General features: G+C 38.0%; 1 protein-coding gene across 2 annotated transcripts in view; it reads left to right on the top strand.

Moving 5' to 3' along the window:
- CEP85L (centrosomal protein 85 like) overlaps window positions 1–16,570 on the top strand; it is a 142,273-nt gene that overhangs the window by 50,197 nt on the left and 75,506 nt on the right. For both annotated transcript variants that reach the window (XM_017828866.1, XM_017828859.1), the window contains exon 2: window positions 549–710. In XM_017828866.1, the coding sequence (XP_017684355.1) occupies window positions 549–710 (162 nt within the window). The remainder of the gene's footprint in view (window positions 1–548; window positions 711–16,570) is intronic.

The following is a 16,570-nucleotide window of genomic DNA, read 5'->3' as shown; positions in this document are numbered from 1 at the left end:
CTCACAAACACAGCTTGTGTGCAGCTACGATGTGCCTTCTTCAGTTTGTAGTCTGTCTTGGCCACTGAAAACTGCTGATAACAGAGAAACGTAATGAATTACTTAAGGTATCAGTGTTGACGATTTCACTGCTGGCTTTATTTTATCACCTAGGTCATGGGGTTTATGCACAGTTGGAAATGACTGTATCTCACTGGCCAAATCTTCAGCTGGTTTCTGGCCTAACATTTGTTCGTCTCTTTGTATTTGAAGGCATGCAATGCAAAAATCTGCTGTGAATTGACAATCAGTTCTAGGATAGGAGTCATGTGATAGTTGTTTTGTAAATGTTTTTAAATAGTAAAAATATATGTATTGGAACTTTTGGGAAGGTTTCACCTAGCAAAAGGATTTTAATTTTAAAAAAATAATATCCCAAGCTGTAGGCACAGTCTGACTCAAACTTGAACTATGAAACGGAGGATTCAGTTTTCATCTTGACAGATACTTTTTAGTTGCCTTCTGTACTGTGTTTGTAATGACAGAATTCTGGCTTCCTTTTTTTATAGGCTCAGATTATTCCTCAGTGGGATGGTTACCTGGTACTGAATCCCTGTGGCAGAGCACAACGATTTCATCAAGCAGTCAAAGCAATCCTGTCAGAAGACACAGTATAGCTTCCGACAGCGGGGACACTGGGATTGGTACCTCCTGTTCTGATAGTGTGGAAGGTGAGTTGACACTCCTAAGTTTTGGCTGTTTCTGAGAGAGAAACAATCCAAAATGTTTTGAAGGTATGTTTCCCAAAAGAATCAAAGCTACTGAGCGCATGCAGGTTTTTTTTTTTCCTTGCTGGACCAAGTAATTGTTTTGGTGAGGTTTGATTAATTTAGTTCTGCATGAGTTGTGTGTGTTAACTTGCATCTCTGCCACAAAGCTGGTACTTGTGTTACATCTCTTGATAATTGCAGTAACAAGAAGTGCCAGATTTATGCAGGGAAGTAATGTCCTGTACTACAGCACTTGATGAACAAGTGGTAAAAGCATAAAAACTTCTGAGGGAGTTTATGAAAGGACAATACTTTCTGGTATTCATTGTGTGTGTCAGCAAAGAAAGCTTCTCATTGGGGCTGGGAGGAAAATGGGGTGTGTTGTGTTATCATCTCTGCCTTCTGGTGGTAAGTAATTTAGGTTTCATTGCATGGCATTTGACACATAGTCCAAGGTCTTTGAGAAGAATAACAATATCTAAGGATTGTTAAAAATGAGTTTGGATTAAGTCATGATTACCCAAAGGTGTTCTTGTTAGGGAGGGGTGCAGCCTCTGAGGTGGTAGCATCTCCATTACATTAGCACCCTCCCTGTTCAATGTGTAACTGGAATTAAGCCTGAATGAGACAGAAATTAGGCCATAAGAAGACTTGAGGTTTTCTTCTTGAATAACCTTATTTCCCAGTAAGATTTTCAAGACAGATAACAACAGCAGGACTGTGATATACTTTTCTCCACCATCTTTCTATGTGTGATAAATTTTTCAAAAGGATAACTGAAATGAGGAAGAACAGGAAGAATTACAAGAAATGAGGTAAGGAATGCTGAATCAATGTAAGACAGAAGTCTCTGTGAGGGACTGAGCATTCCTGAGGAGAGGTCCAAATGCCTCAGTTAAGTATATCAGGCTCTTTGCTCATGAGAAAATCCTTTCCACTGTCTTTGTGTTGCATCTGTTGGTCAGACAGGAATTCATAGCTTGCTTTCTGCTTATTTTCATTTCTAAACAGTTATTGGCTTTGGCAAAATAAAGGTTTTGCTCAGATATTCAAATTCTTGGGTGTAAAACTGAAATAGTAAATGGTTATTAATGCAGAAGCCTCATTGGTTGTTTTTTTTATCTCCCAGGAGATGTAGGGGGAATAAAGCACTCTAATGCTATGTATATATATATAGCTTTACAATCACTCTCAGCCAAATGTTGCACAATAGTATTTTAAGACGCAGCGTTTGGATTAAAAACATGCCCTCCCCTCCTCTGTTTTGAGGGCTTCTCCATTTGAGGGGTGGGATGAAGGAGAGGAAATGAAACAGCAGCTCCTCATCAGATGTTCTGTTCACCTCTTTAGGCGAGAGAATATCTGTTCAGGGCCGGACGGGGGAAGACTGTGCTGAGGGGAGAGTGAAACAAATGGGGGGAAAGCTGCCACAACAGGTAGTTTGTGAAGTTTGTCTCTGGCAATGCTTGACAATGGTCAGTTCTACTGTATCTTTTATGTTACCCATTTCCTGCCACCTTGTTTGTCTTTTCTACTACTTAAAGTTTTTTCAGTGTTACAAATAAAGGAGGGAAACCTAACAGAAATGAAAATTAATGGAAGAAGCATGTGACAGGCTTGGAAATAGATTGTATACATACATATGTTTTTAGTGGAAGGGGTTGTTGCCTATGATACCTAGTTGTCTGCATCTCTCAAGCTGCCCCCTCCCCACATCCACAAAAAGAAAAGAGTATCATTGTGATTTGTGAGGCTGCCAGGCCAGACTGGTAACTGCAGAGTTGATGCTGGCCATCTGCTGTCAATGTGCTGCTTGGGAAGAAGCTCCTGGGGCTTTTTCAGAGCAATATTTTTTTCACAAGTCAGCAGATTATTACAGTTTTTAACAATGCTCAGAAAATGAATTGTGGCCTTGCTATTTCCTTTATATTATGTCCACTAAAACTGAAAAACTTATTTTGAGAATTAGGATTAATATCTACTTTAATTTGTGAGGTTGCAGGTGAATTTATTTGAATCGATGTGTAGTTGCTAATAAATACAGTGGTGCAGGGAATGGAGCTCAGGTACATTTGAAATGTATCTTTACAGGTTTTCTTTCATGGCATGTAAAATGTTCCTTCAAATCCATCCTCTTGTTCATACTTCATTTTGGGAACACTTGTTCTTTTTGGAAATGTGGAGTTTCAAGAATAGGGACGAGTATCTCTTGTGTTTGGCTCAAACCTACATGATTTGGAGGGGAGATGGGTTTTGACATAGATAAGAAAGAAACTTTTTATGTTAAAATGTATTAAGTTGGTTGTTTGTATATTATGTTGTGCAAAGGTAGGAAAATGAGGAAATGAAATAGCTAGTGGAGATTCACTGTTGAAACTGTGCAATGTTGATGTGCACTGGGAAGCTGAGGAGAAACATTTATAAACCATAAATGTAGGGATGTTAGTTTGGATGAAATAGATCTAAAACATTTAATTCAGCTCTTAATATAAAGATATAAAGATATAAAGGTGTTTTATCTCTATGTAGACTACAGTTCATGTGTTTGGGTTTTTTTAGTTATTTATTTATTTGTTTCCTGTCAGTAAGTTGTTCTGGATTCAGATCAACTTTTGGGCAATACAGAAATAATTCTGCATTCTGTACGGAGCACGAGGAAAAGATTTTGATACAGTCTTTTCCAGATTCTTTTCTTTATACACTTAACTCTGTTTGTAAGTCAACTGTGTTACTACTGTTTTCAACTTGTCCTGTACAAGTCTGTGTGAATAGTTTACTCTGGGCATTGATTGCTGCTAAGTCTTCTGAAAGACCGCATGTCCTCTGTTAAGAGATATGACGGAAGTGAAACATTGAGCCCTGTGATTCTGTTGGAAAGTTCCTGCATTTCTGGTAGAGTAGGAGGATGAATCATGTGCAATAAAAGATTTTAGTTGATGGCCAACAGCTGGTCAGCTATCAGTGAAGACTACCTGAATGGTCTTGTTCTTGTTTTCCTTCCCACTGTCAGCAGTGAAATTGGCAGACATAGCATTTGTGGCTTATGTTTATAGGGACAAAAGATAACTCCCAACATCAGCTAACAGCTGTGCTGTGTGTAGGCCTTTAGATTTAGGTTGTCTCTTAAACTTCAGACTTTGACCAAAAGATTGTTGTTACTATTTCAGAACTAAAGCTAAGAGGAAACAAGGTTAAGGGGAGGTGGGTGGCAGAAAAAAGCCTCTCTTATAATGAAAAAGTGCAGAAAAAAAAGTTCTGAAAACCTTCAGTTACGCAATCTTGTCTCTTTGTCTAATTTGGAAGTCTTTCAGATGGAAGCAGATTTTAGTAAACTTCTAAATAATGACTTTTCTGATTTTCTGTCTACTTTAAATGCATGGTCTAGATTAAAGTGCTTCTCTTACAGTTTACAGTCTGTTAGGAAAAAGGCGTGGAATACTGTATGAAAATGTGAATGCATTCATGAAACGTGACGTTTCCTGTTCTTCATCAGCAATGAGAGCATTTATACTTAGTTTTTAATAGCCATTGTGGTACCTGTGTATAACCATTCTTTCAGTACCACTTACATAAGAAACATGTAGTCTATATTTTAAGTATTTTTGAGGCTGTTTTTATTTGGGTTACCTAATTAGAGAACCAGGGTCTTAGCAGAAATTAAATGGGCTGTAAATCCCAGCAGAGCCCTTTCCCCCGTGCGCATTCTGAGTTTTGCCTTTTGGACAGGAGGAATAATAACTAGATACTGATGTGACAAGATACAGGGCCCACAGTTCTTGCAGGCCAAATGTTTTCCTCCATCAGATAAGCTTGTTGTGCAATGAAAAGTTCCTTATAAAGCACATCTTTCTCCCTTACTGTTAAATGCAATTCTTGATTTAACATTTCTGATTGCAAATTAATAGGCGTGAAAATTTATAGAATGTTGCTTTCCAGAAGAGAGAAACTGGATGCAGAGAATCAGAGTTATTACTTCTTCAGGACTTGATGTTCTGCTAGTTCAACTTTTTTTAAAAACTTTTTTAACAACCCCCTCCAACGACTTCTGTGGAATGCTTAGCTGACAGAATAGGAACTTGTTTTAATGTTATGAGACCCAGAGGAATCTCTTGGCTTTCATTTTGAATGGAATATGTTATCTTTTTACGGGATTAAAAAAATCTAATTAGTTGAATTTAATTGTAGCATTTCTTGATACACCAGGGAACATGGTACAGCTGGCACCAAAGTTACTTGGTTTTGCTATTTCAAGCACTCTTTCTTCTAGCAGGTCCCAAGCATGGTATTCTAACACTTTTTTTTCCCATGAAAGAAAAAAAGAAAAGTTAATAAATATAACTATTGAATATAGTGAAAGGCAGAACTGAATTTCAGGAAGCAAAATCTAGTTATGAAGTATCTTGGTTCTTTTAGTTTAGCATGCTGCTAAGAGTGATGGGATTGGCGGTGTATAGGTGGAACATGCAAAGTTTGTGCCATCAGTTATGGTGTCACAAAAGTGCAACAGCACTAGGATCGTAGATCTTGAGAGCTGGCGGCTTACTTTATGCTCTCTTTCTCTCTTGTGTTCTGTGATCTTGAAAGATGATGGATTTTCAGAGAAGTCCCAGTCTTAATTGAGTTGAGGTTAATCTCTATGCCCTTGGATCCTGGCAAGTATTGGCATATGTTTGGTAAAGTAGCTTGATTATTTGTAGGATAGAAAATAATTATGCTTGAGGCATTTTTCCTTGGTTTCCTTCCTCTCTGCTTGCCAAGTCTGATATTTGAAGCAGTATCCAGCCCTCTGAGTCAGCCTTATTGTGTTACTCAGACATTATCTATCCTGACAATCAGAAATGTGCACTTCACTCAAGGCTATATTAAACTTTAGTCCTTGCAGAAGTGGTTTTACCATCCCTTGCTAGAATGAAGTGTCTGTATAGCTGAGAGGAATATAAATATTAATGTTCAGAGCTTGGCTGTTTATTTTCTTTGGGGGTTTAGGATTTAAACAAAATTTAAACAAGGGTTATTTCAGATTCTAGTAACCTGTTTCCAGGATTTAAGGAATAGGAAAAAATTATGCTAATAAATTTCCTAAAATAAGACGTGGAGAAGTTGCTTCAAACAACAGTGACATATTCCCTGTGTGAGCATGTGTACTCTGAATTTGAAATGGGCTGAAGCAAAACTAAAGGCACTTACTAGTTTCACATATGAATGCTCTGCAGAGAGAATTAGCTGCTGCTTTAACTTCATACTTTGCCTTATTTTGTGATAGTTTCTCCATTGGAATAAGCTTACAGTATGCACATGCTCACATGTCTCACGTTAAAAAATAATAGCAGGGGTTTTTTCCAGCTAGTGGGAGTGTTCTGCCCAATGAACTCAGTGCATTTTGCCTTCAGCTAACATCAGTACTTCTTTTTCAGAAAGATGATTTCTGTTGTTCTAATCAGAAATAACTCAGGGAAAATAAGTCGTGCATACTTATGATTTAGCAGCATTCACCTGGTTACCGTGTATTTTGGAGCTGTGTCGCTGAGTTGTATCAGAATTAATGTGATACAACAAAAGAAAGAAAGGAAAAACCCCCAAAACTTCAGGGTCGAGATAAAGACAGTTTACTAATGAAAGAAAAAGCAGACAAACATCAAGCACCACCAGCAGACCTATGTCCAGCCAGTTTCTGAGCAACAAATACTTTGGAAAAAACCTGCCCCTCAGTTTTATTGCTGAGCGTGACATTGTATATTATGGAATCTCTTTGGTATTTCAGGTCAGCTGTCCCAGCTGTGTCCTCTCCCAACCTCTTGTGCACCCTCTCACTGGGATGGCAGAAGCTGTGATGCCGTGTGAGTGCCTTTCAGCAATAGCCGAGACACTGGTTTGTTACTAACACTGTTTTAGTCACCAGAGAAAAACACAGCACCACAGGGGCTGCTGTGAAGAAAACTGACTCTCATCCAGCCAAACCCTCTACAATCTCTGCCCCTTATTCCGTATCATTTACATCATGCTTAGATGAAATATCAGGTAGTTGTTTTTAATTAACTGTATTTTTGGAGCGTGATGGATATCTGGTATTTGATGAGAAAACAAGGAGCATCATACAATGATCTTGTCTATATTTAGGTTAATATCATGAGACCTAGACGTGCCAATCATTATACATCTTTGCTGAGAAATTCCAGGGAGGAATTCACACTGGAAACATTCTGTAGCTAGTCAATATTTAATGTACGCATTGAAGTAGCATTTACCGCCTTGTCTGAAAAAGAATCACAGGACTCATTTTTAGTCTTTTGCACTAAAGACAAAGTGGTGCACTTAGTGATAGGCCATAGTCATTTGGGATGTAGACAGCACGTTGCTTATAGCCTGCTCCTGAGGAAGAAAAGACCTGTTGCTGCTGCCTGGAGTTCTAGCCTGGGACTTGATGGAGGAGACTGGTTGTATCTCCCATAGAAAGGTTTGTAAACCTCTGGTTTTTAACAGTTTTACTAGACTATCTGTTCTTGGAAGGCTTATGCCTCACTCTTAAGTCTTTATTCTACAGACATGTTTCTACCATAATGTATGCACAGATAAAACTTTTTCTGGTGTAAAGTCCAGTTAATGTGTTTAATGGCATCCTTTATTTTAGCCATGGTTTCAGTGTAGTGATGATAAACAATTTCTGTAAAAATGTTCTTTGAAGTAGAACATAAAAGCTTCCTGTTAGAGAACCTGTTTCAGGGCCTTGCATGTGTTTCTGTGAGGTTCTGAGGTCAGATGGACTGTCAGTTTTGTCTGTATAAAGGCAGCAGCGAGAAAGAAAAATGTGCAGAGGACACTTACAGGAAGCGTAGTTACTCCATCTCACTTCCTTCATCTCTGACTTTCTTCAGGTTGGGGGAATTAAGTATGAGGAAGTGAAAAATGGGCAGCAAATGACGAAATAATTTGAATTGTGGGGACTGGGGAAGGGGGAAAATCCTGCAAGAAAGCTGCCTGCTCACAGGCAGTTTGTTTGCAGTAACTTCACTTGAGTGCGGGTTGGTAACAACTGGCCTGTTTTCAGGCAGAATAGGTGTCAATTTGTTGCTTTTGGTATGCTAAATTTCTTGGGTAACAGTGACCCGGTTTGTTTTTAAAGCAGTTACTATCGTTGTCACTGTACTTTTTTTTCTTTTCACCATTTTAAATGTTTCTTACTCAGTCAGATTTAGAAGGAAAACTGGTGTGGGCTTTTCCCAATGCAAACATGGTAAAAGAAATCTCTTGTTTTTTTTTTTTATTTTCTTCCTTTTAAAGATCTGACAGATAAACTTTCGGTATGACAATTGCGTTTGTGTCAGCTGCAACCATGAAAGTCAGCATTGTAGAAGTGTAATCAGCTACACAGAGGTCACTTCTTTGCCCCTGGAAGGGAGGAGCCTCTCATTCTACAGTGCATCTTTTAAATAAGCACATGGCAAATTTTAATGTATGAAAACTGGGAATTGAGATGACAGTGGACTTGATCTATAGTTTTGATGTCATATTGAGCTATCAGCAGTCTTCCAGTTAATTGCAGAGGTGTTTTGTTTTAAATAAGTTAAAGCCTAAAAAGTGGAGGCCTTGTGTTCTCTTGCCACTGTAGGATGGTCACTAAAATGCAGCAGTGAGTAGCCTTTTGATTGCAGGGTGAGAGTGTGGACCCTTGTCTGTTTCTCCCGGTTTAATTTGAGAGGAACTCTTTCACCTCTGTAACTAAATAATAAAAGAGCAAAAGTATCATGCTACAGATGAGACATCTGAATAAGCTGCCTTTGTAAGCCAGTTGCTAAGAAAACCTTTGGATGTGTTTCCATTAAAAAAGTACCTTTTTTTGCTTTGTGTCATGATGACTTGTGAATAATATGAAAGAAGTGATTAAACTTCAAAAGAGTAGGTTTTAAAATGGGGGGGGTGTAGTATTTTTTTTATTTGTGTAATAAGTCTTGGCTGCTAGTCTTCGAACTCCTTGGTTTTCTGCCTGTGATGCTCTTTTTATTTCACATAAAATTTGCACTGAAGTTAGATCTGTTTTGTCTGATATAGATCCTGGACTTGCTTTTGTCCAGAATGACATTTACTTTAGAAGGCAGAAGTTGAGCCTCATCCTGTGGAAGGCAGAATATTGACTCCTGTGAACAGAATCTGTTGTCTGCATTTGACTTTATTTTTTTTCCTCCTGTTGTTAGGGGTGTGTTTTTATACAATCACCAAACAAAATCCCCAGCTCTTTACTGTGAAATCCTCCCATGTTCCCCACCCCCACAGTGTTTAAAAATCCTCTCATGAAGTGACCACATGGTGGCTTTGTGAAGGTTTGCTGGTTTATTTTAGTGCCCTCTGTTGATAATAAACCTCATAATGTATGCTCTTGCCTCTTGACTACTTTGAAATTGTTGAAGGACAACAGTTGCCATTAAAAATGATTTTTTCCACTGTACTTTAATGTTCTTCTACTGTAGTTATCATGCATAAACTTTTCAAACTATTATACCTTACTCTGCTTATAAAAATAAATACAACTGGGTAGTGAATAGCTTTTTACTGAATATTCAAGCTTTTCCTGCAGAAAAACACTTCTGAGGCATTCCTAGTAGGAAAGGTTAGTTGCATACATCTAAACAGTATTTTCTGTGTATGTGTGTATTGTTTTAAAAAGATCTATTAAGTAGCAAGATCAGAAAAAAATTCTGGCTGATTTAAACAATGGCATTTGTTGCATGAAGGGGCAAGAAGTTTTCAGTTTTCCTGTTACTAAATTTTACTGTAGGAGCACGTAGAGATTCTGGGCAGGACTATAGTTTATTGTTCTGTCTTATGTGCAAATTCTAGAGAAACAGATACTTTTTATCTGAGTGAGAGGTATTTTTGGATCAAGTTTTTCTTCAGAGAGATGATACGGTTAGAAGTACTCATTTCTTTCCCATTGCATCAACTGTCTGCATGCACTCATACTTTGCTGTTGAGAGTGATGGCAAGGTTTTAGTTTTAATTAGATCAGCTTGAAAAGGGAATTAAAAATATGTTCAGAGTGCATAGAAAGGGAGTGGGATTCACTGGGACATCATAATGGGGAAAAATGCTTATGATGAAAAAAAATCCTTTGTGAAGAAAACACATGTCAGAGGGGTTGGAACTTGATGATCTTTAAGGTCCCTTTCAACCCAAGCCATTCTCTGTTTCTGTGAAAGCAGTGCAACTTTTTGTGGAGGTTGCTTGCATATCTGTTGTCTCATAGCTTCTGAAAAGGTCTGAGTGAAGTGATTCATGGCTTCTGTAAAACTGGAAGCGAGCTGTCCCTGTGACATGTGGTCAGAACTGAATCTTACATTACTTTCTCCCTCCTTTCGACTCATATCGGTATCACCAGCTTCAGTACTCCTTTTCAGCTCTCATTACTGGCCCATCTTCTCTCTCCTGAGGGAGTTCAGGGAGAAGAGAGGGGCTTGAAGTAATCCCCAGAATATGTACGCTTTCCACATTCAGACCTTTTCATGAAATCTCTCTCACCTTCGCCAGGTATTCAGATGATCTTACTCGCTGATGCTGAGGGGATGTGACAGAGGACTTCAGTACAGGATGCCCAGCTGGATTAGCTTTACATGACAGCTGCTCCAGCTTGTTACTTTTTTATTTGTTCAGTGTTGGTTCCTTAAAAAAAAGGAAAGTGGTAAAATGTTGGTTCTGGTCAGACTTCCTGTTTTACAGTCTTTGTAATTTCTGATGTTCCTTACGACTGAATTCTTGTAAAATGTGGGTCTTGGCTTGAAAAGAACTGTATGTGATGTAAGTAAGAGAAGAAGCAGTCTTTGATTTATACTGTTGGGATTTCAGCTTCTAGAATGTCTTTATGAGATAGTACAGTAGTACTTTCTCTGATTTTTTTTTTTTCTCCTTGTTTTCCTTTGTGAAATGAGGTCTAGAAATGTTGCATTGTTTTTCTACACGTTAAGACCAATGTCAGTAAGTGACATCATCAAACTCTTGTAGGATAGGAAGATGTGGTATATGTGCAGCCATAATGAGTGAATAACAAAAATCAAAGGGTTTGTGTTTACCCATGAGTGGAATTTAATTTTTTAATGGGAATTAAAATTTATGTATCCTTAATGGAAATTAGGATGGATTATTTTGTAAGGAGATAAAGAATGTGAAAAATTCAGAAGCTCTTAAGTACTTCTGCAGTTTTGGAATGAAATGGGACTTTGAAAGTAGGTAGGAATATTATGAATATATATGAATGTTTATTTTAGTTAGTACTGGCAGGTAGCATAGTCTAGTAGAATCAATAAAACATGTGACTGATTGCCAAGAGTTCATGTTTATATGACTCTGGGAGTACTGTACTCCCATGGGAGTAGTATACCATTAATTTACTGTAAAAGTTAAAGTTAATTAGACTGGTGCTTATATGGATGGCTGTTATTCCAGCTTTTGGGAGGTAAATGTGGGACTTGATGGAGAGCATGATACATGTGGTGGAGTTCTGTGTTTCAGAAGTCTGATATCAAACTTAAAGCATGGATTTTCTTTTTACCCTTTTCCTCTGAGACTTCCTGGTTTGTGAGGGTGGTTAAATCAGTGTATCTTTTTACATGTGCTTATTCATGGGCATTATATGCCTATTGTATGTGTGTGTGAACTTGTGTGTATATATGTTAAACAGTTACCATGCTTGTTTTTCCAACGTCATTAATACTTTTGGCCTGTAAGAACTGAAAATATAAATTAAAATCTAAAAATAAGGTGTATTACAAAAGTAGAGGGTAAAAATATATTTGGAGTTTCTGTTAAGAAGTTGTTCTTGCATTCATTGTTTGTAATTGTTATTGATACAGTTGTTTCCACTGCTTCATTATTTCAGTATTCTAATTGTGTCTAATCTGCCTACAATGTTAGCCCAAGCTGTGAAAGTGAATTTTGCAGTGGCTGATTAAAAAGTATTCTGTGGAATGTGAGGCATGGTAGTTTTGATCATCAAAAATCTTATGTGTCAGCCTCTCTTGTGAAGCTGAGGTGCATCAATAACCTTACACCACTTGAGTGGGGATGTGAAGATCTGTGTGTAGCTTCTAAAATTGCCACCCTTTGCAGAGTTTCAGATTTCATCCTGGTAGCTTGGATGTGGGCTGAATGCCATTACAATTTGCTATGTTGGGGATTTACTGCTGCTATTAGGTAACCCTGAAGAACACATTAGATACCGCATTGCGTAAAAGGCATGTCTTGTGTTTCTCTGGGGTGAAAGATGACTTCAATTATTAACATAATTAGACAAATTTATTTTTTTTTTAATTTAAATACTTGCTGGTAAGTATATGATTCAGACTTTCTGAGCTAGTGGTTATGGAACTGACTTTATTTTAGAGCAAGAGAGCAGTTCCTGATAAGCTGTTTTCTCCCACACCAACTTTTATGATATACTTTGTCCCCTGCTTGTTTTAATCCAGAAGTAAGATCTGAAATTGAGTCTACCTTTTTAAGAGTTCATTTTTAATTTCTGGAACCTACTGTGCTAGAAATGCCTTAACTGAGGTGTTTCTGAGGCTGGAGAGCAGAGAAGAAATAGTTTGGGGGTTTTTTTGTTGTGTGTGTCATAGCACTGCTAATGTACTTGGATACCATAGCGATGAGTACTATAAATATCCAAATGTATGAGCCAACAACTGGAAATAAATTTGTAAACACTAAATCCTTTCCATTATCAAAGGCAGCAATTGAAACATTCCCTGCTCTCCCACCTCTTACTCTGTACTCTACTCTTACTGTGCGAAGCTGAAAACAAAAGGGACATACAAACTCTGTCTTCCAATATTCATGGGGAGCAAAGAGAAGTGATCACTAAACCCTTTGAAGAAAAGCATAACTCAGATTGCATGTGTTCAAGCTTGTTAGTTGTCTATAAACCCCTCTGCTGTTTCTATATTATCTAGGAGTTAGTGTTCAGAAGACTGGGTAGCAATACAGGTAGCAGCACTTCAAGTAACTGCAGTTCATATGTCGTGATAAGCTCTATTTGAATGTGAAGGGCTCTGCTCAGTACTGCTGCCTGTTCAGTGGGTACTCAGGAAGGCGTGTTGGCAGAGAACCAACATCCCATTCAGGTGCTAGATAAACCTTAGGTAAACCTTGGGAATTGAGATACCGAGCTGATTTTTAGAATAATGGTGATCAACCCCCAGAACTTCACCAAGGAAGGATTTTTTTTTTTTTTGTGTGCGTGTAGTGCCTTCTTTTTGATTTGAATGCTTTAGCATGTTTTATCTTAAATGACTGCAGAAATAATCTCAAATCCACGAGTTGGAGTTTGGTTGCAGTTCTGTTACCTACAGTCAGTCAAGTCTTTTAATATTCTAAGACTGCTGATGTAATTTGTAGCAAGTGTTGTGTTTCATTCTAGGGAGGATGAATTTGGTGAAGCAAATGGTGCCTGACATATATATGATTTGGCAAAGGAACCTGTGGTCTTTCGGGATGAGAAACATTCTGTTAAAGTATTTTTCATAATTAATTACTTACATTTTCTTGCTTTTATGACTTAGTTGGATTTGTTTTAATTTAATTAGTGTGCTAATCATAAAATTTTTTAAGTCATTGTAATGTCAGGACACTAAACTCTTATCTTTTCTCTGGCATAGGCAGTGAGGGGAGAAACAATAACTTTTAGAAATGGATTGCTGGTGAAAAATGGAGAAACAGTAAACTGCTGTTAATTTTTTTTATTTTTGTTTTAGAAATTATTTACAAAGCTAAATATTTCAATTAGCAAAAGCTGGGATGAAAGACTAATGGACATTATGCATTTCTCTTCTGATTTGGTATCTGTTTGTCTTGGTTATAGTTGAAATCAGATCTTTCAGCCAGCCTTTTCAGAGGGCAGAAATGACTTAATTTTCAGAATATTTCTAAAAAGAAAGTGACATACATGTTCAAATTTATAGTATATAACTGTCATTGCTTCATAGACAAACTACTACCAGGTGAAGAAACACTGTCAAGCATTAAGATCTGTTATGTATATTCCGGGAAAATGTCACAGTAATATTATTCAGATGGTAACATGCATGAAGTTTGGGGTTTTTTTTCCTCCTGCTTTTAAAATTATCCTTCATGGCTTCTTTAGTAGTGGACATATATGGATGTAATAGTTCCTGTCCAGAGTGGAGGCTTGTTTTTTTACGGTACAGAAATCCTCCTAAGAGTGTGAGCTTTGGCTCTAAATATAGCCTCTGAATTAACACTGCTAATTTTACCCATGTATTATTCACATTTGCTCAAACTGTCAACTGTCCTCCAAAAAAAAGTAAAATTAAGTCTTCAGAATGTGTGTGTGTGTGTAAGTTGGAGGTCCTGGAGGAAGAATTGTTTATAGGCATTACAGAAGCCTAAATCCCTCTCCTTTGCTTTATGCTGTGCGTAAATCGTGTATTAGAATTAGAACAACTTTCAGTTATTAACAGTCTTAGTGTCATGGCTTCACAGGTATGTCTGAAAAAGAAAATATTAGAGGTTGGAGTCAAAATGGTGACAGCCAGATGGTGCAGGAAAGCAAAGGGTTTTCCATATCTGTTTAATTTATTGTAATTAGTTTTGTAGGATGGAATACAGTAACTTTTCCATATCTTCTTGTTGTCATTATTACTTTCAGAAATGTTTCTGTTAGTTATAGGAATGTCAAATTCCTTTGGCAAGTATCAAGTTTTTGGTTGCTATAGGAAAATGCTGTGAATTCCATGTGGGTCTTATCATCTTTTCATGCCAGTTTATTCCTTCTTTTTGTTCTGCTTGAATTTGTGAAATTTGAAAAGCACACATTAAACCAGGGTAGACAGTATTGCTCAGTGTAGACAGCAGTGGGAGGAAGTAGGTACGATTTACCAAGTGTAACACTTTGCCTCCTGTTCTTAATTTGAGAAATAATGATAACAATGCTTAGTTTTTGAAGTATAAAAAATGACTTCTTCTGTAGGATATAGAGCTATGCTAAAATCCAATTTAAGGTTAATCCTCTGTGACCTGAGCTGGGTTCCAGATGGTGACCTACATGTGGAGTAGGCTGTTAATTTTTTTATCAAAGCCTTAAAGTGTCCTAGAATGAAAGGTGTGATTATTGTATATTAAATGAAGGGTAGAGTAGCAAAGCTAAGAATGTAAAAGTTGGAAGACAGAGTACTGGAGCTACTTTGTCAATATTGTATTTTACTCTTTTCTGTATTTACTTTATGGGGGTTTTAAATACTTGTTTTCTTTTTTTTTTTTTTAATTTCTTATTTAAATACATGTTTTTTCTCAAGTCTTGGTTAGTAATTATGTAGACCAAGACTGCTAGGTCCTCAGCAGACTTATTACAGTTGAAAATAAGCTACTGTTAACATGTTATTCTCTTGCCATTTGGGGATCAGCATCTGAAGGGGAGAGACTTCACCAGTGAGTTAAGTTATTCTTGAGGCAACAGTTGAATTTTTGGGATCACTGAGGATGATTTCTGGCCCTTTAAAAGGATTACTGCTTGATGTAGTCGTTCCCGAAGTGTATTAAGTAAATTGCTTGTGGGACATTAACCGATTCCAAGAGGTGCCGGCAGTGGCAGTGCTGTGGCAAGGCGAGCTGGCTGTGCTTGGCGACCTGGGCTGACCTTTGTCTGCAGCAGAAGGAAGGAGGAAGGAGACAGACAGGGACAATCTTGCTATGAAGCAGTGAAAGCCGTCAAGCAGTATCCTCCTGCCTCACTGGACCCATGGCAGCCTCGCTGCTGTGGTTGCTTAGGGCACCTGCTTCTGTCTGGGAAAGGATTCCTTTTTCCATCTGGGTGATGTACACGTGTGCTCTTACTGTACACAAGTCTGTGTGATTCTTGGAAGAGTTACCCATTAGAGGGCTGTCAAATATTGGAACAGGCTGCCCAGGAAAGTGGTTGAGTCACCATCCCTGAAGGTATTCAAAAGACAACACGTAGATGTGGTGCTTAGGGCTGTGGTTTAGGGTTGGACTTGGTAGTGCTACATTAATTGTGGGACTCAGTGATCTTGAAGGCCTTTTCCAACCTAAATGATTTTATTCTGTGATTGAGTTTGAGCCAGGGCTCCCAAAGTGGGAATGCAGAGGTAAACTAGGAGAATGACTTCTGTGTTTAAGGTTCAGTTGGGGGAGATCAGTAGAGGAAATGAAGCTGGAGTACGAGGCTGGGAGAGAAAATGAAGGTGTGCCCTCTCTTCCACGCTTGCATAACCTGTCATAAAGCTGAAGGATGCTGTTCCTGTTAGAGCTATTCTTGATGTACTGTGAACCAAGATAAGAGCTCAGTGGTGATCAGAATAGGTACCAGTTGACTCTAAATATTGTATTTTTAATATAAAGGCAATCTTAGTAGGAACAAGGATTAAACTTTAGTTAGTGGATAATGATCTCAAAAATGTAGCCAGAAACTCCAGTCTCCCTGAAAGCTGAAAGTAGGATTTAACCTTCTAAAGTTACTTGACATTGAATTGTAGGCTCTGTCTCTGCCTGTAGTTATGACCTTGGTCAACCACAGAGTTTTAACTGTATTGAATGAGAGTGCTCCCTGGGAACCCTCAGGTTTTACTGTGGTCCCTTGGGTTTGAGGGAGTCTCTCCTCTCAACTCTCCTCATGTGACTTTCTCTTCACATGTGCCTCCTTTTCCCTTCATGGCTTAGGTGAGGTGGTTTCACTGCTGAGGGGTATTAGCCTAGCTAATCTGGGAGTGCTGTTGTAGGAGATGGTAACTGAAGTAAATTAGAGAGATGGGATAATATTAAAAATATTATATATTTTATATTATAAGATAAAAAAATTTCCTTTG

Source organism: Lepidothrix coronata, unplaced genomic scaffold (genome assembly GCF_001604755.1).
Source record: "Lepidothrix coronata isolate B3197 unplaced genomic scaffold, Lepidothrix_coronata-1.0 Scaffold5, whole genome shotgun sequence".
In the NCBI taxonomy this organism is placed as follows: Eukaryota; Metazoa; Chordata; class Aves; order Passeriformes; family Pipridae; genus Lepidothrix; species Lepidothrix coronata.
This window is presented reverse-complemented; position numbering and strand designations above follow the sequence as displayed.